This window comes from Fundulus heteroclitus, chromosome 15, assembly GCF_011125445.2.
Source record: "Fundulus heteroclitus isolate FHET01 chromosome 15, MU-UCD_Fhet_4.1, whole genome shotgun sequence".
Lineage (NCBI taxonomy): Eukaryota > Metazoa > Chordata > Actinopteri > Cyprinodontiformes > Fundulidae > Fundulus > Fundulus heteroclitus.
Window position 1 is genome coordinate 22,573,571 of NC_046375.1, and position 24,679 is coordinate 22,598,249.

Genomic DNA, 24,679 nt, shown 5'->3' on the forward strand with positions numbered 1-24,679 from the left:
CAACCTATATGAGAGGCTAGAAGGCAAATGGTAGAAAAACTGTTCTTCCGTTGAACTTTTTATCGACCCTTTTTTTTTTTTTGCTCAATTACACCATAGGCCTATCGATCAATATATATTGTCCGCCCCTAATCCAACACGTTCATTTTGTTTTACTGTTGTGCTTTGGATGATAGTCCTCCTGGTGCACATGAGCTGAACGTCACCAGCTGATGGCCACACGTTCTCCTTCAGGATTTACTGCTAGAAAGCTGAATTGATATCTTCATCAATTACGGCATGTTGTCCAGATCCTGGAGCAGCAAAGTCACCCCAGATTCTTTACATAGCGGGGGAAACTGGGAAAGATAAAAGCTATCTACTAAATGTTGAAACATGACCATCGCAGTGAAAAACATGACTGTTTTTAGCCTTTTAGCAGAATTTCTCCTTTCTAGTTAATTTGCAAATTAAAGTTTACCATCAAAACAAGCACCTCTTATTGCGGTTGAATGTGAGATAATGCTTGAAGGTCACCGCAGCTTTAATTTAAGCCACAGAGGAACAGCAAGTTGTCTGCAAAACGGTGGGTGATTGCCTCTGAACAACAACCTGCTTACCGGGAGGGGATTAAAGCCCGCTCATACCAGCCGGCCTCCCACACAGAAATAAATCTGGTCTCATTAAAGCTGTTGTTTTTCTTATTACATTTATCTTATTATATGCTTTTTTTTTTCAAACTGTGTAAATAGACTCAATTAAAACACACTCAACACATCACCAACTCATCCCCGAACACAATTTCCAGCACAATGATTTTTTTTCAAAAAGCTATTAGCGAGAACAGGGACGACTGAGAGCAATCTGAGCTTTAAGAGGCACTGTTGGACCACAGCCCTTGGTTTCTGAGCAGACCTGCTGCAATGTTGTGGTTCTTGGGTTTAATTCTGAGGTATCAGTACACACGTGTATCTTTATTAGTGTCCCTGTAGGGACATTTCCTTTGCAGCCAGGTGAAAAACATAAAAAAAAAAAAAAATAGCGCAAACACATGCACAATCACGCGACAGCATTGGCAAAGGAAAAATGGGTAAAGAAAACTCCTGGGGAAATATCGGCACAAATATCAGTTAAAAACTATCAGAGTGAAATGATCAGGCAATCAAATCCAATCACATTTGAATTTATCTGAGTAATAAGAATTTTTCCGTCTGCAGGTCCTTGGGCTGTCTGAATCTCTTTTCAGATGGTAGGAGCTTAAAATTCACCATGAAGTGGGAGACAAGGGAGACTGGGGAATGTCGTTCACCTTTCTCTTTAAAATTGATCTGTTAGGTCAGGTAATTTGGTACCGCTAATCTTGCCGGCCACTTTTATCTATTTGTTTCTTTTATGTTTTTGTCTCCGACTGATGAGAGAATCTGTCCCTATAGTTGCTTTTATTGTGGAATTGTAGCAAACAGTCCTCAACTTTTTACACACCCCAGACTGATTTAACTTGCGGCAAAAGTGCAGTCGTTGGTGTTCTGTTTTTTGCTGACCTTATTTGAATTTTCCATGAATGTCAGCTTTTTGTCAATGACAACACCCAGGTACTTATAACACTGAACACGCTCCACTGGCTCCTCCTTAATGAGAACTAAAGGTGCTGGACCGGAGTTCCTCCTAAAATCTATACACACATCTTGGGTTTTAATGACATTAGTTTTAAGTGGGCGTTGTCACAACACATAATAAAATCCTCCACCACCTGACCAGGTGAGTCATCTTTCCCCTGTCACAGGCTACTTGCTCTTAAACAGTTTTTCAAAAGCTTTCACAACTAGGGATGTAATGGGTCTAAATGGGAGATTTATTTTTCAGCGCAGGAACAATTGTGGATTTTTTTTCTCCCCCACAATGCAGGAACCCTTTGCTGCTCTAAAAAGTGCTTTGAAATGTAGTAAGAAGCCCAGAGAGTTGCTCTGCATAATGCTTAAAGATGTCCCCAGAGAAATTGTCCAGACCAGGACTCCCATTACTTTGGTTCCATGAAGCATACTTCTGATATGCTAGTTGTTAAAGACAAAATGAGAGAGTGGAAAAGAGTAAATCTCCTATTTAATTTGGTTAATTTGAACTTTAAAATCCTTATTATCAAACCTAAGATAATAAGCATTGAAATGATCCCCTAGTTCCTTGTCCAAACTGTACCCGTTTAGACAAATGTGTGAATATTTTTTCCTTGTGCCTTTTACTTGTGAAATTACATTACAGGCTGGGTTTTAAATTGTTGCTCTTCCATTTTTGTTCAGGTTTGTCCTTATAAGTGAGTTGGAGTTTTTTCAGACCTCTCTTTCCCTCTCAACACCTATTAAACACATTTGCATTTCTCTATTGTTCATTTCTTAAGGATCTTATTTCTCCATGGGTAAATTTTCACCTGAGGAACGAGAATTCCTTTTTTCAGGGATACAAGCATTAACCTACTCTAATTTCCCTTTAAAAGATGTAATAGTAGGCTAAATTAAACTTTACGTACAGTTTTTTTTCTTGCCACTATAAATCACCGTAAAGTTTTTTCTCTGTTGTTGCTAAATTAGGATTACCTAAATTATTTCAAATTGCTAAATCTCAGAATGAGACATTTAGCAAATGGAATTTGATATTTTAACTCTTCAATGAAATACGTTTGCATGCCCTGATATAGTAATCATGCCTTTGACGGATTTGGGAAAGCCCAGAAGATGATGTCATGGCTTTGAAATTTCACAATAGGTTAATTAACCTCAGTGGAGTTCAATGGAAACAAGACAAAACCTCAAACACACGACTTTCTTCTGTGACATTATGGGAAAGATCATAAGAGATCAGCAAACTTATCAGGAGAATTCATGGATCTCAACAGGCGTAGGTACCATTTTCAGTTGTCTGAAGGCGCCATCTCCATCCGTTTAGATCGTTATATCCAAAAATAAACACCATGGGAAGCCTTCACGCTTGAGTTCAAGGTGTTTTAGTCAAGCCCAGAGTCAAAGCAAAAGACCATGTTGACCTTGGGTGAAGCTGGGAGGAGAATGTCATTATCCACAATGAAACAAGTCATGAACCAACACGGGCTGAAAGGCCCCTGTGAGGGACCGAGCCGGTCAAGCATGAGGACACAGTTGTAACTTTCAAAAAACTGGGTTTTATTTCCCCAAAGTAACAAAAGTTTCAAACAATAATTATAGGGCCCTTAAAAGAGGTCAAATAAAGAAGCTAACTCAAGCCAAAAATATCAAAGTTAAACATAACAAAAACCTCAAACTAACTGCTCAAACAAACAAACTGACCTGACATACAACAAACAAAGGGGGCTTAAATACTGGCTGATCAGACCAGACTAACACACTGAGGAAGAGGGAAAGGGAACATCTATGCAACAACAAAGATAACTAAACACAGTTGGTTTAAGGATTAAACTTAAATGACTAATAACTAAAAATTAGCAAAATAAATAAATCCCAAAAGCAAAAGAAAGAATTTGCCACAGAATTAAAATAAGGACTCCATGGTCTTCTCCCCCCTAGTGGAACTCCAGATGGTATCACCCAATCAGTGAGTTAATCAGGGATTGGAGTGTGCCAGCCAGAGTCCTCTGCTTCAGCCTAGTTGGAGGCACTCCCCACAACACCAAAAAAAGAAAACAAACAGATGTTAAGCATGTAACAAAATTAAATATACAAAAGTTAACCAAATGTGCGCGCTACAATTGGAACTAATGTACTTCAATATTGTCACACTAAAAACCAAACAAATTAACGTATGTATACAGTATGTGCAAACTTAAAGTGAAAAAGTGGTTTGTGAGGTTACCGACTGTGTGGCTGCAGGTGTGGCCATCACATTCCCCCCCTCTTGGAAACTGCCGCTAGGACAGCGAGAGAGAAAGTCAGCAGTCACATTTTCTTTCCCAGGGATGTACTGGACCTTAAACCGATATGGCTGCATAGCCAGGTACCACCGGGTAATCCTTGCATTAGAGTCTTTCATACGGTTTAGCCATTGAAGTGCCCTGTGGTCAGTCTGCAAAACAAACTCTCTCCCCAGAAGGTAGTACTTGAAGGAATCAAGTGCCCATTTAATGGCCAAAGCTTCCTTCTCCACTGTAGCATAGCGCTCTTCTCGGGGTAGCAGCTTGCGACTGATGTAGGCCACCGGATGCTTGCCCTCCCATGAGTCCTGTAGAAGCACTGCTCCAACACCCCTTTCCGAAGCATCTGTTTGCAGTACAAAGTCCTTTTCGAAATCAGGACAATGGAGAACTGGATTCTCACTTAGCGACTGCTGGATATCTTGAAAAGCGGCAACAGCTTCCGGACTCCACTGAACCTGGTTTGTGCATCGTGAGCTTGTCAAATCTGTCAGGGCCGCCGCTCTAGCCGAAAAGTTTGGAATAAAGCGATTGTAGAAGCCGGCCATCCCAAGGAAGGATCTCAGCTGCTTTTTGGTCTGTGGAAGAGGAGCAGATGCAATAGCTCTGACTTTATCAACTTGTGGCTTTATGACCCCACCTCCAACTGTGAACCCAAGGTACTGAGTCTCCATCTTAGCCAGGGAACACTTTGCTGGGTTGACTGTGAGACCAGCTGCCTTCAGTCGGTCCAAAACTGTCCTCAAATGTGTCAGGTGTTCTTCCCAGGTCCCACTGTAAATGACAATGTCATCAAGATAGGCACTGGTATAATCAGCAAGACCATACAGTACCCGGTCCATCAGTCTTTGGAAAGTGGCAGGTGCTCCATGTAGACCAAATGGCAGAACGGTGAACTCAAACAGCCCCCATGATGTACGGAAAGCTGTTAACTCCCTTGAGCCTTCACTGAGAACGACCTGCCAATAGCCCTTAGAGAGGTCAATTGTAGATAAATATTTAGCTTTTCCCAGACGCTCGATAAGTTCATCCACTCGTGGTGTAGGGTAAGAATCAAACTTTGAAACAGAGTTCAGATACCTGAAGTCGATACAAAACCTTATAGTGCCATCCTTTTTGGGAACCAGCACAACCGGATTGCACCACTCACTTTTTGAGGGCCGAATAATTCCCAGGGCCAGCATGAGGTCCACTTCCTTCTTCAAAGGTCCAAGAAGACGTTCAGGTACCCTGTAACTCATGCGTCTGACTGACGCATTTTCTTTCAGGACAATATTATGTTCCACCAAATTCGTCCGTCCTGGATATTCTTTGAATATATCGGAAGTAATGAGAGGTTTTACCTCATGCTGTTGATAGTCAGTGAGATGGCTCAAATCCACGCTGGAGGCAGACTGAGATGGCAGGTATTGCTCTGTTTCTTCATCCTCTCCCACTTGCCGGATGAACAGAACATCTGCTCCCTTTTCAGATCGTGGGACCCACTCTTTAAGCAGATTTACGTGCAGCACTCTGGTAGATCGTTGGAGTCCTGGAGTGGCAACCTGGTAGGTTGTAGGGCCTAACTTCCTTTGCACCTCAAAGGGACCCTGCCACTTTGCCAGGAGCTTACTATCATTCGTAGGTAACATTACCAGAACCTTTTGGCCTGGTTTAAAAGATCTCTCTCTTACCGAACGATCATACCAAGCTTTTTGGGACATCTGTGCATCTGCCAAATGTTTCTGAGCCAATATGCTCATTTTTTCCAGTTTCTCCCTCATCTTTAAGACATAGGAAATGACATTAACTGGCTCCTCCCCTATCTGGGTCCCTTCCCAGATTTCCTTCAACAGGGTAAGAGGGCCTCTGACCTCATAACCATATAGGAGTTCAAAAGGGGAGAACCCAGTGGAAGCCTGGGGCACTTCCCTATATGCAAAAAGTAGGTAAGGCAACCACTGATCCCAGTCCGAGCCCGTTTCATCTACAAACTTACGGAGCATTTGCTTCAAGGTCTGATTAAAGCGCTCCGTTAACCCATCCGTCTGCGGATGATATGGAGTAGTCCTTACACTCCTAATCCCCAATAATTTATACACCTGTTTCAGTAAAACAGACATAAAATTGGTTCCTTGATCTGTGAGAATTTCACGAGGAAACCCCACTCTTGAAAAGAACTGTATTAGAGAGAAGGCTACAGCTTTTGCCTTCATCGTTTTCAATGGGAAGACTTCAGGGTATCTGGTTGCATAATCTGTGACCACCAACATATACCGATACCCGGAATGGCTTTTTTCCAAGGGACCAACAATATCCATCCCGAGACGTTCAAATGGGGTGCCTATCACAGGCAAGGGCTGAAGTGGAACTCTTGAAGGGCCTCTAATTGATGTCCTTTGACACTGGGGGCAGCTCTTGCAGAATTGTGCAACATCGGAATGTAGGCCAGGCCAGTGGAAGTAACGTTTAATACGACTAGTGGTCTTGCATTTCCCTAGGTGGCCAGCCCAGGGAATGGAGTGGCCCAGATTAAGTACCATCTCTCGGGCCTTGTGTGGAACCACTAGCCGTTTAGCCTGACCACACCGATGGTAAAGTATGCCGTTCTGTAAAAAATACTCCTCTTTGTTGTGGCCAAGCTCACCCTTAGAATCCTTCTTAGCTCTCGACAAAATGTCTGACAACGTGCGGTCATTTTGCTGCATTTGAATAATGTCTGTTGGCATTTTAAACCCGAGCGGTTCATCAGGGGTAGCATCTGCCGGCACCTTTACAACAGTACCTCTGAACTTCTCTTGCTTTCTTTGACTTCGTGATTTCCTAGATCTCCCAGGATCAGTCTCCACGTCAGCGTCAAAGAAAGGTAAGGTACTCAAAGTTGGAAGATGTTCATTTACTTCAGCAGCTTTGGCCCTCGTAATAGCCACATTACAGTCCTTTGCTGGTTTTAACAAATCATTGAGCACTGGCAGGTCTTCACCCAAAATTACTGGGAAGGGCAAGGCATCAGCCACAACTACTTTCAATAAATAGGCTTGTCCACCTACTTCAATAAATATGTCAGCAGTAGGGTAAGGCCTCTCCTCCCCATGCACACAACAGATTGAGATGGTATCATAAGTATGCACGCCACTTGGTATAAATTGTCTGTGAACCAAAGTCTGAGCACTGCCAGTATCTATCAAGGCCTTCAGTCTTCTTCCATTGATTTTTACTGTGGTCATTCTTGTTAAAGATCCCCTTTCTTTTATATCTGAGTCTTGGGATGGTACCAAGCACATCTGGGTCAGTTTTAAGGGGTTTTGTGGACACACCGGTTTAGTGTGCCCTTCCTGACCACATAGATAACAAACTGGAAGTCTCTTACTAAATTTATTAGGAGAATTGGCAAGCAATTCAATTCTTGAGATTTTACTCCCACCTGTTGCTGAACCCTGGTGGTGCCGAGATGATGCTGGCTTGCAGGCGTTCTTATCCTTAAATGAGGCATTACTCCATGGCTGTCCCTTCCTGCGAGCAGCCACAAACACATCTGCGAGGGTCGAAGCTTCTGCAGCGGATTTTGGATCATGCTCTTTTATCCACACCTGGAGCTCAGGGGACAACATTCTCAGAAATTGTTCCAGAATCAACATTTCACCAATTTCTTCCACGGTTTTACCTCTGGGTAAAATCCATTTCCCATACAATTCCTTCAGCCTCACATAAAGTTCTTTAGGGCTCTCATCAGGATAAACATACAGGGAACGAAACCTTTGTCTGTACGTTTCTGGATTAATGTCATACTTCTTTAAGATGGCTGTTTTCACATCATCATAATTGTGTGTCTCATCTACATCCATATGAACATAGGCACTCCTTGCCTTTCCAGTCAGGAGAGGAATGAGGTGGAAAACCCAGTCTGCTTTCGGCCATCTACAGGCAGCTGCCATTCTCTCAAACGTAACAAGGAAATGTTCAATATCATCATCACTTGTCAGTTTTTGTAACTTCGGCTCCAGAGAGAATTGTGACTGACCTGAAGATATCCTGACTGATGCAGATGTCGCCTGGGCATTCTTGACGTCCTCAATGTCATCCTCCTCCGGTCCTGCATCATTTGGAAAGCAAAGGGAGTGAAGGAGGATCAAGTCAACGGCCAGATGGTGAAGCTGTCCAAACTGAACGGAGTGACAAAGGCTGAAAATGAAGAGGAAAGACGGGAGATGATCACCCCTGCTCTGAGGGAAGCACTGACTAAGCAAGGATACAAATTAATTGGAAGTCACTCTGGAGTGAAGCTTTGCCGATGGACCAAGTCTATGTTACGAGGGAGAGGAGGTTGTTACAAGCACACGTTCTATGGTATTGAATCCCACCACTGCCACCATGTGTGAGGGACCGAGCCGGTCAAGCATGAGGACACAGTTGTAACTTTCAAAAAACTGGGTTTTATTTCCCCAAAGTAACAAAAGTTTCAAACAATAATTATAGGGCCCTTAAAAGAGGTCAAATAAAGACGCTAACTCAAGCCAAAAATATCAAAGTTAAACATAACAAAAACCTCAAACTAACTGCTCAAACAAACAAACTGACCTGACATACAACAAACAAAGGGGGCTTAAATACTGGCTGATCAGACCAGACTAACACACTGAGGAAGAGGGAAAGGGAACATCTATGCAACAACAAAGATAACTAAACACAGTTGGTTTAAGGATTAAACTTAAATGACTAATAACTAAAAATTAGCAAAATAAATAAATCCCAAAAGCAAAAGAAAGAATTTGCCACAGAATTAAAATAAGGACTCCATGGTCTTCTCCCCCCTAGTGGAACTCCAGATGGTATCACCCAATCAGTGAGTTAATCAGGGATTGGAGTGTGCCAGCCAGAGTCCTCTGCTTCAGCCTAGTTGGAGGCACTCCCCACAACACCAAAAAAAGAAAACAAACAGATGTTAAGCATGTAACAAAATTAAATATACAAAAGTTAACCAAATGTGCGCGCTACAATTGGAACTAATGTACTTCAATATTGTCACACTAAAAACCAAACAAATTAACGTATGTATACAGTATGTGCAAACTTAAAGTGAAAAAGTGGTTTGTGAGGTTACCGACTGTGTGGCTGCAGGTGTGGCCATCACACCCCTCAGGGAGGAAGAAGCCATTACCCTAAAGGCAACATAAAGTTTGTGAATGCAAAACTGTGAGACAGATCTTCATATTTAAGGCTCCCACATACTCGGGTGTACAGTGTGCATACTGTGAGCCACGCGGACAGTAGAGCGTACACATTGCCTACATTTCTTGCAAACAATTCCTACATTTCCCACACTTTCTAGCAGTGAGATGAAGCAGGTTTTCTTCCTGGATTTTGCCCCATCATCCTTCCATCAATTCCAACCAGATCCCCTGTCCCTGCTTAAGTAAAGCAGGAAAGCATCCCCACAGTACGATGCTGCCATTTTTCCAAGTGGGGGGAGTGTTTTCAGGACTATGAGCAGTTTTGCTCCATACATGGTGTTTTACATGTAGACAAGAAAGCGTGATTTTGGGCTAATCTTCTTTTATTCAACGCTGGATTTCTTTTTGCCACTAAAGGCCAGTTTTGTGGAGTGCACAACTACTAATTGTGTATCTCTGCAGCTCCTCCAGAGTTGCCATGGGCCTCCTGGCAGCTTCTCTGAACAATGCTCCTCTTGACTGTCCTCTCAGTTTAGTTTGGTTGCTAGCGACAGTTTTGCAGTTGCAGGCTGTTCCCTGGTCTTTATGACGCCGCTGTTTGTTCACCACTGTTCTCAGACAAACCTCTGAGGCCGACATGGAAAAGCTGGCTTCATGCCGGAATTAGATTTCACACACAAAGACTCCATTTAATAAGACTTCTGAAAGCAATTTTTTGCAAAGGATCTATATATGAAAAAAACATAAACCATCATCGTTTCACTACCACTGGACACTTACGCGCTACTTTGTGTTGGGCTATCAAATAATATCCCAGTAAAACATGCTGAGACGTGGGATTTTAATCCCATCGAAAAATACTTCACAAAGGCACATCTCACTAAATCATCGTCTTTTGGTGGAAAGATTACCTAGGTCTGCTGGAGCAGGCTCTAGACTTTGCGACAGAAAGAAAAGAATATAAAGAATATAAAGCAGTCACCTTCTTTATTGAATTTGCAAGCGGAGCAGGAGCGTCTGCAACAAATGTCACACTGCTCTCTGCAATATTTTTTAAACTATGAAAAAATATATATATGAAATGTCAGGTGGAGTACAAACTAAGGATTCCCCCCTGTGGGGACATCTGGTTGACTACTGTTAAACATAATTGGATAAAAAGAAACAGCAGCCGTGTTCTTTTCTAGGGGAGGCTTTTCACAATGGTAAATGACGGGGAAAGGCGGCTTTGATGGAGCGCATCATCTGGTTCCCTTCAGCCACGCTTGTTTTCGTCACCTTTCTCTCCAGTTAAATCATCGCACCTATAAGCCAAGGAAAGCTCACCTCTGCTTGCTTTATATCTGTGCTGTCAGAACGACGTGTGCTAGCTGCCAACGCTTTGTATTCACCCGCCTTTGCCCGCTTTTAACGGGGCGGATGGTGTGCAAGCCTCTGGATACGGGTGGCGAACTCTTCCTCATGTGCCTTTCTCCTTTCTCTTCCCGCAGGTGAACTTGGCCATCATGCAGAAGCAGCTCTCGGAGATGGCCGTCGGACACCCTCGGCCGTCCGGCTCCTGCTCGCATCAGAACGGCTTCTCGGGAGGGGTGGGCGCCCTGGGCATCATGAACAACCGGCTGGCAGAGACCAGCGTGGACAGATAGGGGGGGGGGGGTTTAAAACCTACAGAAGACAGATGAGGAAGAGTTTGAGGCGAGTGTGGGCTGACTGACACCGAGACTGACCCCCCCGCCCCCAGCAGCCATGGATCCGTCTTCCTTTCAGGAAGATGACTCTGACAGTTTGCTGAAATCTTTCATCTGGACTGGATTTCTGGAATGTTCCCTGGTGATGAACCCAGTTTCCATGGTGACAAATAAAAAAGCCTGCCTAGAGCCTCTTCTCCGAGCTTCTTCACACCTAAATGCAACTTCCACTCATCTGCAATCCTCAACAGCATTGTTGCTCTGTGACTCGATCCAAGTCCGTATCACAGCTGTGACTGTGCAGCGTAGAAATGAGAGAAAATGGCTTTAATAAAGCAAACGTTTCCTGGGTTTGTGTCTAATAGTGTCTCGCCATGTAAAGCGCAGCACCATGTTCAGGAAATAAAAAGGATGCCTACATTTTTTTTATACCAAATATAGTTGTACGGTTGATATGCTATGTTAAACTATTTTCTTGCGCATACGTAGTCTATTGACCTTTAAAAAAAAACTTTAGGTCCTATGGAAGAATTCTGTATTTACTCAATAAATTATCTTTATCAAAACTGAAATATAAACTAAATGATATTCCCATTTTTGCACCAGTAATACAGACAGCACCAATGGGAACTAGTGATAAATATAATCATGGTTTATTTTTTCTCCTGCATCTTGCCAACATATGCCAGGGTGATTTTATTCTTCAAAAAGGATATCTGAAGATGGTATCCTGATTGTGGGGTTTCATTTTTTTTATTTCAAATTCTTTTAATCAAGAATGAATCTCGTGTTAAAGCAAACGGGTCAAAGCAAGCGGGAACTTGTAGTTGTATGAGGTGTCCCCGGTTCTGGTTCAGTTCATTGTAGAAATGTGTTGGTACTTACATAAGGAACCAGGTGACTCTGGTTACATATCTGAACTGGAGAGGGAGTAGAAAAAAAATCTTTGCAGGAACTTTACACCAGAATTAGACAAAACAAATGTGAAGAAAAACATTTATTGGAACAGAATCCAGCAAGCTGATAATAATTTGCTCGGATTTGGCCAAATGTCTGGTCCTGTTTCACGGTGTAAGTCTCAGAACTCGCCTGTCTTTGAAGCTGCGTGCTTTTACGTAAAGGAGTCGTCATGAAGGCTTTATCTGTCATAGGTGGAATTGGGAAACCAAGTCGCCAAAGGACATTTTTCTAAGTCTGGTGGTTCATTTAGATGGTACTTTGGAACAAAACTCACCCTGTCATTTTTTTTTGTAGAGGAGCCACTATTTGTTCTGTCTTTTTCTAAGGGCACTATAAAGAAAATAATCTTTCTTCAAAGAAACCACTTTAAGGATCTCCTCAATCCAGTCACCGTGTCCTCGGGAGGCAGGATGCAAGTTCATCGTCATGGCAAAGGTCGATGAGGTGCCTGAAAATCTCTGGCAGTAGGGAACAAGGGGAGATAGGTGGACTCTTATGGTTGACATGCCTCTTCAGTATAGTCTATAAAACTGTAATAAACATGGTAGAGAGGCAAACGGGGGTCCCAGTTTTTAAGAAAATTAACTCTTAGTGATCACGCTGTTACGGCATCAGTACAATTGAAATCTTTATTTTAGAGGTTTGAAATCGGAGCTCTAACCGTTTTGTGGAGGCTGCCCAGTGGTGTTGATCCACAGCATAACAAGGCGTGGTAATTACTGTCACCTATGGTAAAAAGACCCTAACCCATGAGGAGTTGAATTCCTCTGTTGAGTTGCACGTCTTATGTCATCCTGGGGAAGCATCTCTGCTTTGATGATACAATTGTTGGCTGTTTTTGGCATCGAGAGGACGCGAAATACGAATATTAATGGGTGTGATATTAAGTAAAATGATGAGTATTAACAACTATTTGATCTGATGTGGCCTCTCCTTAGCTCATTCACACAGGAAATACAGTCTAACAACCCATATAACGGCGTTCAAATATCAATTGACGACTGTTTTAGGTGGAAAACATAACAACACTGAAGCTAGCCTCTGATTCAGAGCAACCAATTCTGCTGGTAAAGAGGTGAAATGGCCCCAAATCACCTGCCGACTTCAGCTTGTAACCCTAACCGTGGTGATTTGAGAGAGGGTGGAAGGAAGCCATTCACGTCAAATGAGAAAAAAAACATCTCTGAACACAGCAGGAAGCCTCAGATTTCAACTTTCAGAAACATCCAGTGCAGCATTGAGCCTGAGGTTTCAGAACAATTCACGCCTTCTTGCCTTTGGCCGAACATCTCGCAGTGAGCCAGACTAACAACGCCACTAAGGACACCTTATTGTTGGGGGAGTACGTGTGAATTTAGTTATGCAGAGCGGCACATCCCATACAGCTTAAAAAATTGGCCCTTTTCCGTCAGTAGCTCCGAATTCAGAAAGCGCCTCACACTGTTAAAAAAGTAATTGGCAATTGTTGTTCTAACACACAATTGTATTGTAATCTGACTCAGAAATATAAATTTGACATCTAACAAATAAATACATGTTTGCCCGACTCAAATTCTCAGAAGTTTGCTTAACAAGGAGTTTTAAATCGCCTATATAAGATTTTTTGAGTTCCCTCAACTGTAAACTCATGGGCATGCGCACTGCTCATGTTCATGGACACGCCTACTACGGTACGGGGTTTCCTATCCCTTTCTTCAAATGCACAGCCTTCCCTCGCGTTTGAGAAGATTGGCGGACTTGAGATTTTCAGGTAGGCTAATTATTGTTATTTCCATAAATACGATTTCATAGAACACTTTTGTTCAAAGAAATGAAGATCGATTTAGTCGGTGAATTAACCAGAGTTGTATATTTAGTGTATTTCAACCAAATTACTGAAGTTATTAGCTGTTTTTAGTTTGCTAACTTCAGGCTAATTTTTGAATGTGAGGTTATGCAGTCAGTAACTTAAACCGCTAAAAGTGTTAAATGTAATTGTATTTATACTACATACACGTGTTTTGTAAGAACTGCGGTTGTTGCAAATGTGGTTGTGGAGCGTTTTCAAGCGGGATAGAAAGAGCTACGTCTGCTTAACGAGTAGTGGCACTAGGCTATAGTACGGTGGGGGGGGGGAGACGACAAGTTTTGCGTGGAGCGGGGGTATCCATGTGTTTTTTCCCTGTCATTCATGCACGCGGGAAAGCAATAAAAAAAAATGCGTGTTAACGGAGTCAACATTAGTAAATATCACGTAATTAGGACGGTACAGAACTAAATAAAAAAAAAAAAAAAAATTGTAGACTCGCCGCCGCCATTTTGTAGTTTTTTCCAAGAAACCTAAACTATAATGCAAGTCAAAAGAACTACACGACCCAGAAGCCAACAGTGCTTCCGGTCTATGTTTTCCGCTCGCTCAAGAACCGAACGGGGGGGGGGGGGGGGGGATGGGGGGAGAGACACATTTTGCACGGAGCGGGGGAGTGGGGGGGGGACGACGACAAGTTTTGCGCGGAGCGGGGGTATCCATGTGTTTTTTTCCCTGCCATTCACGCACGCGCGAAACAACAAAAAAATGCGTGTTAACGGAGTCAACATTAGTAAATATCACGTGATTAGGACGGTACAGAACTAAATAAAAAAAATAATAATTGTAGACTCGCCGCCGCCATTTTGTAGTTTTTTCCAAGAAACCTGAACTATAATGCAAGTCAAAAGAACTACACGACCCAGAAGCCAACAGTGCTTCCGGTCTATGTTTTCCGCTCGCTCATAAACAGAATGGGGGAATTAACCGCTGCTCACGAACTCAAACTGGAAAAGTTGGATTTGCAACGCAGAAGTAGGTAATTAAATCACAGAGCTGACTGGAAAGTTGCAAATATTAACAAACTTGGCGAGAGTTGAATGTAACGGTGTTAACATTCAATACCTGCTTGTAAAACGTGTTTCCTGGAATCATTATCCAATGTGCTACAGTGTAATAATACGGCCAATAACTTAAAACTACTTTATTATTTTATTCAGTATTATTTGAACAGTTGTTATTCTTTCTGTTTTAACCCACTAACCGAACAACGTCTTAAGACTTTTCTTTCACTTTTTAATGTCTGGTCAGATAAAAATGAGACAGAGCTGACTGGACCAGCTCTTTCCAGTCCCCGAAAATAACATAATCTCACTCTGAATTTTTGATAAAAGCTGAGAGGTCTGTCCAAGAATGTGTTTAATGTTTGATGGAAGTATTGGTTCTGATAGTAAACCCTAATTAGTTTGTGGATATTTCTTGCAAAAGTACAAATATTAATATGCTTGTACAATATTGAACTTTTTCTTTTACAAAACTGAGTTTTTTAACTAATGAAGTACATTATCTAAATTGTGAAAGTATTGCCTTTATGCACTTTATTAATTAGGTAGTTAGTTTCAAAAATTTGAAACATAAAAGTAACTTTATTGTTCATGTGAAACAATGACTTAATAAATTAGTAAAAGGCAACATTGTACATTTTGTTTTTTATTCAACTAAGCTAGGCATGGTCTGTTTCCTTGTTTTTTTTACTTTTATTATTATTATTTATCATTATTCCACTTACTTTAACTGGCCTTTACTACAGCCAAAAAACAGGAACTTAAATAGGAAAATCAGGTTCAGTGTATTGCTAGAAATCTTAATAAAGGCAACAAGAATGGGAGTGGTGCAGGAGCGGGAGTCATTGAGAGTGGGAGTAATTATACCAGGAGTGGGACGGGACAGGACTTTACTTTCTACTCTGGCCCGGGATTGGGACAGGACACAATTTTTTTTTTTTTCTGTGGGACGGGACAGGAGTGAAAATCCACTCCCGTGTCAGTCCAGGGTTTCCCGCCTCGGCAATATTTAAAAAAAAAAAAAAACCTAACTCGATATCCTGTTTATTTGACGATAACAGGCGGTTTTTTGTCGTTCCTTTCGCGCGTGCATATAGTGAATGGGAGGAAAAAACACAGGCGCTCCACTCAGGTCGTCCGCGCAAAGCTTGTGTTCTTCTTCTCCTTATCAGCTCATTTCTGGCTGGAGAATGTTTAATTACTTCAATACCTTGTCACTCACTAACAAGAAATTGACCTAGGAAATGAAGGAATATTAATGGAAACATTGCCTATGCTTTAAGCAAGATGTATTCTAATGATTTGTGTGTGATTCTGTTTCAGGAAGGGACTTCATGCAGTGCAAGTCATGCAAGTTTTCAAGCTCCTCTCAGGACATTCTTCTTAAGCATTGTAGGCTTCACCACGGTCACGGTACACATTGGCCTTGCATTTACACAGATTGTGTATGTGTATTTAAAACATCTGGTGCATTGCGGTCACACCTCTCAAGATCACACACATCCACTGTAAATTCACCCAATTCAACATTTCAATGTGAATTGTGCGACTTTAAAGAGATTTGCAGCGAAAAGACTTTTTGGAACCATCTAGCAAACCATTTAAGGAATCGAGAGACCGTGCAATGCCCCATTCTAAGATGCAATTTCAAAACCAACATTCGCCCAACCTTTACTTCTCATAGAAGCCGTAATCACAGACATTGTACTTTTAAAGATTTTCGAACTGTATGGAGAGGCAACACTGACATTGAAGCAAGTGATGGTGAACTGGATGATTGTGAAGTAGGGGTGGCATTGGAGAGTGGTGTAGATGGGGCTGATGAGATTGTGGATGGTAAAACACTTGAGCACAAATTAGCTAGTCTCTTTTTGTGCATGATAACAGAGCTGCATATTAGTAGGCACGCTACACAAAAAGTTGTAGAGGAATTGCATAACATTCTGTCTTTTGCTAGCAATCAGACTTTGAGAAGTGTGAAAAAGATACTTTTGAGGCATAAAATTGAAGTAGATGATTCAGTTCTGCATGAAATATCTGATGCCATTGTCGAAACTAATCCACTCTTGGTAACAACAGCTGCAAAGGGCTGCCTCTCTACTGATTATCGCAGGACTTTATATTTTCAGGAGAAATTTTCTGTAATAGAACCAACAGAGTATCTTTTTAACCCAGTTCTCAAGAATTCATTTGTGTATATATCAGTCCCGAAGGTGCTTAGAAGTCTACTTAATAGAGAAGATTTTTCAGAACAGGTTGTTTTTGGTCAAGATTCTTTCCCTGGATCTTACAAGTCTTTCCAAGACGGAAAGCACTTTAAAGACAATAAGCTTTTGGGACAGCAGAACAAATGCATCAGTCTGGCATTATACACAGATGATTTTGAAATCTGTAATCCTTTGGGCACCTCTAAAAACATTTATAAGATAACTGCAGTCTATTGGGTTCTTCTAAATTTACCTGCCAAGTTCCGATCTAGCCTTACATCAATTCAGCTTGCTCTTCTTGGTAGAAGTGATGATGTTAAGGCGTATGGTTATGAAAAGTTTCTTGAACCCTTGATTAAAGATATACGGCGTATAGAGGAAGAGGGACTATTTGTTGAAGTGCTTGATCAGTTTGTCAAAGGTACTGTGTTTTGTGTGTGCGCAGATAACCTTGCAGCACATAGTCTTGCAGGCTTTTCTGAAAGTTTTAATGTTGAGAAGTTCTGTCGGTTTTGTTTGATAAGCAAGCACCAAATTGCTACAACTCATGTTGAGGATTTCCAGTTAAGGGCTGTTGATGGACACAATGCAGTTTTAGAAGAGCTCGGGCAGAACGAAACACTCAAAAGCATTGATGGTGTCAAAAATAAGTGTGTTCTTGAGAAGCACTTACAATTCTTTCATACAGTGAATGGCTTTCCTCCAGATATACTGCATGATTTTTTCGAAGGGGTCATCCCTTATGAATTGTGTTTGTGTTTGAAAAATTTGATTGCTAAAGGTCTTTTTACGTTGGATGTGCTTAATAACAGCATAAAGTCATTTCCATACAAAAACACAGACAAAGTAAACAAACCAAAACACATTTCGAAAGGAAGCTTAAAGAAGGGTACGGTTGCAGGCAATGGACATGAGAATTGGGCTTTGTTGCGCTTACTTCCTTTTTTAATTGGATGCAAGATACCCCAACATGAACCTGCTTGGATGATTTTAATGGACCTCAAGGACATTGTTGAAATAGTTGTTTCACACAAGCTCTCAGAGGCAGCTCTGTGCCGTCTGTCTTCCAAACTGCAGGACCACCGTCAATTGCTTACTGATACATTTCCAGAGTACAAACTTAAACCAAAGAACCATTTTATTGAGCATTACCCACATCTAATTCGTTGTTATGGCCCTTTGGTGGAATTATGGACAATGCGATATGAGGCGAAGCACAGCTTTTTTAAAAAAGTGGTTCACGACACCAACAACTGGAAAAATGTGCTGCTTACTCTCTCCATGAAACACCAGCAATTGTTGGCCTACCACCTGGATAGCCCTAACCTTTTCAAGGAAAAGCTCATTGTTGAAAGAGTGAAAGTGGTCACGGTCTCAGAAATGGATACCACACTGAGGTGTGTAATTGAGAGGAAGTATCCACATCTTGACAGTGTGAGTCTTTCTAAATCTGTTCAGCTACATGGCACACAGTATGCAGAGGGCATGGTTTTATCTTCCGGCCAGTGCAATGACCTTCCAAAATTTCACAAGATTGCAATCATTTTGATAAATGCACAGGAAGTGACGTTTATTTGCCGAACACTTGTTTCAAGGTACATTGAACATTTACGATCTTATGAACTTGTTGAAAGCCACCTCTCTGAAACTGTTGCCTTGGATCCAGATCTGTTGATAGACTATCATCCTCTAGAACAATACAAAGTTGGTGGGAAACTGATGGTGACCACAAGGACATTCATCCTCAACTAAGCCATCAAAAATGGTATGTATGTTGAGTCACTGTTATTTCAATTTAAATGTGTTTGTGTTTAAATTTAACATTACCATTGCAGTTGTGTTGTTAACTTCAACATTTACCCCCCCCCCCCTCCCCCCTTTACAGACTTTGTTACTTCGAGTAGTTATCTCTCCAAAAGAAGCCCGTCGAATCCTGCTCACAGAGGTACCAGCATCTGTTGACCAGCTCATCAATGTACTTAAAGACAAAATCCAGTTGGAAGGTGATTTCTCACTCCAGTTCGAGGACCCCGATTTTTCAAATGCATTATGTCAGTTGACTCAAATGTCAGAGTTGCCAGATGGGCGTGCAGTCTTGCACATTGTGTGTAACACTGGGGCATCTCCCCTCAACCTATCTGATAGCCATTCGATTGGCTCAGTGTCCTCCCTTGACACAGCCAGCTTACACTCTGAGGACTGTAATGAAGCGCAGAGAAGCCCTACTCGTTCCTTCCAGGGGAGCTTGTTCGAGTCCCTCCCTGCTCCCTCCTCAAGTTCTGTCCAGGGGAGCTTGTTCGAGTCCCTCCCTTCTCCCTCCTCAAGTTCTGTCCAGAGCAATACAGATTCTCCCCAGACCCCTTTAAGGCGTACCACCCGGTGGCCAAATCCATTCCCAATCCCTAAATTTGCGTATGATGTTGAGCTGAGATTGCGTAAGGGAAATGAGGTATATGAAAGAACACAGAAGCGCCTCATTCTTACAGGAGATATGAGATCTGACATTGTGAATAAACTTTGGCAGAGTATTTTTGATATCAGAGGTGCCTATCCCAGTAAGGATGAATTGGTGTCTGTTGCATCTGGTCTTCTGGTCAAGTATCCTTGTCTAAAGGAGACAGATAGTGTAACTGGGTATGATGGATGGCTGAAGAGTCTTCATTATAAGATGGGCAACTTCAGGGCAAAGTTGCGTCGTGCAGGCTGCAATGAGGTGATGGTGAATACAAAAAGAAGGGGAGAGGATGGAGTGGCTGCTCCGTTCATCCTGAAAAGGGCCAAACGTGGAGAGGTCAACCATGTTCCAGAATATCCAGACAACCATGATGGTACCACTCTTGAGGAGGAAAGGCTTGCACTGATTGAAGAAATGAAGAAAAGGAACATGGGTCTGATTAGGCAAAAGATGGAACTGACTTTCTCCCATCGTCGGAGAGAAATCGTAGAAGTGCAGCCTATGGTGTCAGAAGTCCAAGACGATGGCCTGCACTGTTTTCTCATGAGGAGGTAAGGATTTCCTTGTGTATTTGTGTACTAACGCTCATTCCTGTTGCTTTAGGCTGGCATGACTACCACATTAAACACTGACATGGATATTATAATTAAAGACTGTTTTGTTGCTTGTGTCCAGATATCTGAAGAATTCTATCGAATCACCAGCAGAGACCTCCGGGCAACTTGGAATGCATCCCTCGACAAGTATGTCCCTCGCCTGATAAAACTGTACCGAGCCAGAAAAGCAGCTTTTGGTCCAGATATGGAGATGTTGCTGAATAAACTTGATGAAGAGGTGGGTAAATGCCCCAAACTAAACTACATGCAAATACAAAAATTACTTTAAATCATCAAAATCTTGCTGTGTTACAATGTGTGTGTTTGTGTGTGTCAATGTTTGTGTGCACATTTTCACAGACAACAGACATTGTGCGTCATCGAAGGACAGCAGCACTGAAAGGCCTTCCCATTTTTGTTCGTGACGATGCATCAGAGTTCTATTTGAAGTGTGTGGTAAGTAAGTCAAGAGCAATTTTGTGTGATTACTAGTTTTTTCAGTGCCTCTTTAATATCTCCCCAGAGACTGGAAAATTATTGGCTGGTAGTCTTGTGCCTAAATGTGACTGTAAACAACTAAATAAGGATATGTGTTGTTTAATGGGTGACAGCAACTGTTACAGGGTGTCTATCGCTAAAATATGTCGCTGTGTATGATTTTTACCATCAGAACACAGACCCTGAAGAATCGGTAGTTGAAGGAGTGCCCGTTGCAATACTGACCGTCTATGTAGATGATGATGCTGCCGCATGGGAAACAGTGACTGACATCGCCATCATCCTGGAAGGGGCAGTGATACTTCACAACTTACCTGACCTCGCAGCTGCTTACGCCTGCCTGTTTGGCCTTTTGTATGCAATGGACATAAACTATCCAGAGCAGATGAGGTACACCTTCGAGGCTATCCAGAACATCTTTTTCGAACTTGGTTCAAGATGCTCACAGCGCACGCGATCCTTGAAAGAGAAGCTGCTGCTGTGAAGCCAGATTGACACTCACGTGGACATCAACATGCATGCATGCACACACAGCTTTGTCATAACTCCTGCATGAACACACACACAAAGCTCTTCTCTGCCGACTACCACATGGACAGGCCTGTACACATATATTGTTCCCCAACAACTTTTCCAAGAACAAGCATGCTGCACGTGCACACAGAGTAAAGAGCAGTTCTCAAGAAGCTCTTTTCTCAGGGCGCCAAGCTCTTCTGTGCTTTCTTCTAGAAGCTAAGATAATTCATTAAGTTCATTGTGGGTATATTTTTATAATATATGTGGTTTATGTTGTTGTTTTGTATCTTGATACAATAGCTGCATTTACATGACCCCTCTTGCCTAATTTCCAGATTAGAGTATTTAGAAAAGGTGTCACCTACACCACCTCTTGGATCCAAAGATTCTGATTTGGTGAGGTGCTTACATCTAGTTATCAATCAGATTGAAAGTGAAAGAAGGTCATGTAAATGGGGATATTGTTAAACAGCTTGAGGTTCCATCACCAATGTGCACACCTGCTACTCTGCTTGCCAGCACACATAGCTCTCATACATATAGACTGTTCTCTCACCCCACACACAGACAGAAGAGCAGTTCTCAAGAAGCTCTGTTCTCAGGGAGCCAAGCTCTTCTGTGCTTTCTTCTAGAAGCTAAGATAATTCATTAAGTTCATTGTGGGTATATTTTTATAATATATGTGGTTTATGTTGTTGTTTTGTATCTTGATACAATAGCTGCATTTACATGACCCCTCTTGCCTAATTTCCAGATTAGAGTATTTAGAAAAGGTGTCACCTACACCACCTCTTGGATCCAAAGATTCTGATTTGGTGAGGTGCTTACATCTAGTTATCAATCAGATTGAAAGTGAAAGAAGGTCATGTAAATGGGGATATTGTTAAACAGCTTGAGGTTCCATCACCAATGTGCACACCTGCTACTCTGCTTGCCAGCACACATAGCTCTCATACATATAGACTGTTCTCTCACCCCACACACAGACAGAAGAGCAGTTCTCAAGAAGCTCTGTTCTCAGGGAGCCAAGCTCTTCTGTGCTTTCTTCTAGAAGCTAAGATAATTCATTAAGTTCATTGTGGGTATATTTTTATAATATATGTGGTTTATGTTGTTGTTTTGTATCTTGATACAATAGCTGCATTTACATGACCCCTCTTGCCTAATTTCCAGATTAGAGTATTTAGAAAAGGTGTCACCTACACCACCTCTTGGATCCAAAGATTCTGATTTGGTGAGGTGCTTACATCTAGTTATCAATCAGATTGAAAGTGAAAGAAGGTCATGTAAATGGGGATATTGTTAAACAGCTTGAGGTTCCATCACCAATGTGCACACCTGCTACTCTGCTTGCCAGCACACATAGCTCTCATACATATAGACTGTTCTCTCACCCCACACACAGACAGAAGAGCAGTTCTCAAGAAGCTCTGTTCTCAGGGAGCCAAGCTCTTCTGTGCTTTCTTCTAGAAGCTAAGATAATTCATTAAGTTCATTGTGGGTATATTTTTATAATATATGTGGTTTATGTTGTTGTTTTGTATCTTGATACAATAGCTGCATTTACATGACCCCTCTTGCCTAATTTCCAGATTAGAGTATTTAGAAAAGGTGTCACCTACACCACCTCTTGGATCCAAAGATTCTGATTTGGTGAGGTGCTTGCATCTAGTTATCAATCAGATTGAAAGTGAAAGAAGGTCATGTAAATGGGGATATTGTTAAACAGCTTGAGGTTCCATCACCAATGTGCACACCTGCTACTCTGCTCGCCAGCACACATAGCTCTCATACATATAGACTGTTCTCTCACCCCACACACAGACAGAAGAGCAGTTCTCAAGAAGCTCTGTTCTCAGGGCGCCAAGCTCTTCTGTGCTCTCCCCATAACAGTTCAACATTGTGGTTTTATGTTTGTATCTGTTGATATAGTAGCCTTGTTGCACACATAGCCCAGACTGCCATTTACCACAGCGCGCACACACACACATGCATGCATTCAGGTCTCCAACTCTTGAATAAGCAAACACACGCACACTTGGAGAGGAAAGTGCAGTTCTCAAGAGGCTCTCAGGTTACTTTGCTCTGTGCAATTAAGATTGTGTTGTTGAACATGGTTTTATACTGTATCTATTGATACAATGTTTGACTTGAAGCAATAAAAATGTTGTATTAACATAATTTTTTGTGTGTTGAATGATGGGTAGTGAAGACCATTGGTAGAACTAAAAAAAACTGAGTTGATAGAATTCATCTTACAGATAACACTACAAAATCTGAGTTTGTATAACTCAAAATCTATATGTCAAACTCATAAAACAAAGTTGATAGAACTCAGAACTTAAAGGTTAAACAGAAAAACCTAAGTTAGTAGAACTCAAAATGTATGTATAAAACTAAAAAACCTAAGTTGGTAGAACTCAAAATGTATGTATAAAACTAAAAAACCCAAGTTGGTAGAACTCAAAATGTATGTATAAAACTAAAAAACCCAAGTTGGTAGAACTCAAAATGTATGTATAAAACTAAAAAACCCAAGTTGGTAGAACTCAAAATGTATGTATAAAACTAAAAAACCCAAGTTGGTAGAACTCAAAATGTATGTATAAAACTAAAAAACCCAAGTTGGTAGAACTCAAAATGTATGTATAAAACTAAAAAACCCAAGTTGGTAGAACTCAAAATGTATGTATAAAACTAAAAAACCCAAGTTGGTAGAACTCAAAATGTATGTATAAAACTAAAAAACCCAAGTTGGTAGAACTCAAAATGTATGTATAAAACTAAAAAACCCAAGTTGGTAGAACTCAAAATGTATGTATAAAACTAAAAAACCCAAGTTGGTAGAACTCAAAATGTATGTATAAAACTAAAAAACCCAAGTTGGTAGAACTCAAAATGTATGTATAAAACTAAAAAACCCAAGTTGGTAGAACTCAAAATGTATGTATAAAACTAAGAAACCTAAGTTGGTAGAACTCAAAATGTATGTATAAAACTAAAAAACCCAAGTTGGTAGAACTCAAAATGTATGTATAAAACTAAGAAACCTAAGTTAGTAGAACTTAAAATTTCTATGTAACACTCCAAAAACCTAAGTTGGCAGAACTCAAAAATCTTTGTAAACTCAACCACAGTGAATTTAAGTAAGGAAAACTCAAAAAACTAAATGCATCACGTTGCCTAGATAATTTAAGTTCTGTCGACCTCTATTTTTTTATCAGTGCAGATGGAGAGAAAAACGTTGTTGTTTTGTTTTTTGTTACTTTTTTGGAAATAGGAGAACCCTTCCTGCAAACATTATTTAGCTCAACGTTAACTTAGCAAACATGTTAGAACGGTTTGATTCTGTTAGGCACTCTTCAAAATGTAAATATATGATAGAGTGACGAGAAACCCTCAGAGTCAATTCCTTGAAAAATTTATTTTTCCACTCGCGTTGAAGTGGCTGATCATGGCACATTGGTAAGGGTTTTCAGTGGTGGGAGGTCCATCAAACAGTTAGAAAAAAACGTGGGCCATGGGCTTTGTGTATTTCTTCTGAACTATTTTTTTTAACACAGAGCATTTCATAAGGGCTGCAGGTTTTCTGTTTTTTATTTGATAAATGTTTTTTTGGGGTTTTTTTGCATCCTTGCAGCAATGCCCCCTTCAGCGGCTGCCGCCCAGTGCAACCTGTGTGCCCTAAGCCAAGAGTGTATAGACCTGGATGACATACTGCATTCTCTTGTATGCATACTTTAGATTGGGTTTAAAGAAGTTTAGCAGTCATTTCAATTATATTTTGATTTGTAAAAGCGTAGATTTGAAGCGTAGAACCTACAAAAGTCCAGAATCATACCACTCAGGCAAACACCAAAGACTGATTTTACACTTCATCCAACA

At 41.2% G+C, this 24,679-nt stretch overlaps 2 protein-coding genes and 1 long non-coding RNA gene across 5 annotated transcripts in view; all 3 read left to right on the plus strand.

Moving 5' to 3' along the window:
- The window catches only part of kcnk13b (potassium channel, subfamily K, member 13b), a 31,270-nt gene extending 18,944 nt beyond the window's left edge, over positions 1–12,326 (plus strand). For all 3 annotated transcript variants that reach the window (XM_012868903.3, XM_036147673.1, XM_012868905.3), the window contains one exon: positions 10,515–12,326. In XM_012868903.3, coding sequence (XP_012724357.2) covers positions 10,515–10,670 — 156 coding nt within the window. In that variant the 3' untranslated portion in view covers positions 10,671–12,326. The remainder of the gene's footprint in view (positions 1–10,514) is intronic.
- Positions 12,327–13,114: 788 nt separating this feature from the next.
- On the plus strand, positions 13,115–19,674 carry LOC118566207. Its single transcript, XM_036147630.1, has 4 exons — positions 13,115–13,422; positions 18,396–18,494; positions 18,615–19,617; positions 19,664–19,674. The coding sequence occupies exons 2-4, from the start codon at positions 18,492–18,494 to the stop codon at positions 19,672–19,674; spliced, it is 1,017 nt and encodes a 338-aa protein (XP_036003523.1). The 5' UTR covers positions 13,115–13,422; positions 18,396–18,491.
- Positions 19,675–19,703: 29 nt separating this feature from the next.
- On the plus strand, positions 19,704–23,749 carry LOC118566234. Its single transcript, XR_004932890.1, has 4 exons — positions 19,704–19,735; positions 19,860–20,018; positions 20,141–20,236; positions 20,451–23,749. It is a non-coding gene; the product is annotated as an uncharacterized LOC118566234 (long non-coding RNA).
- The last annotated feature ends 930 nt before the right edge of the window (positions 23,750–24,679 follow it).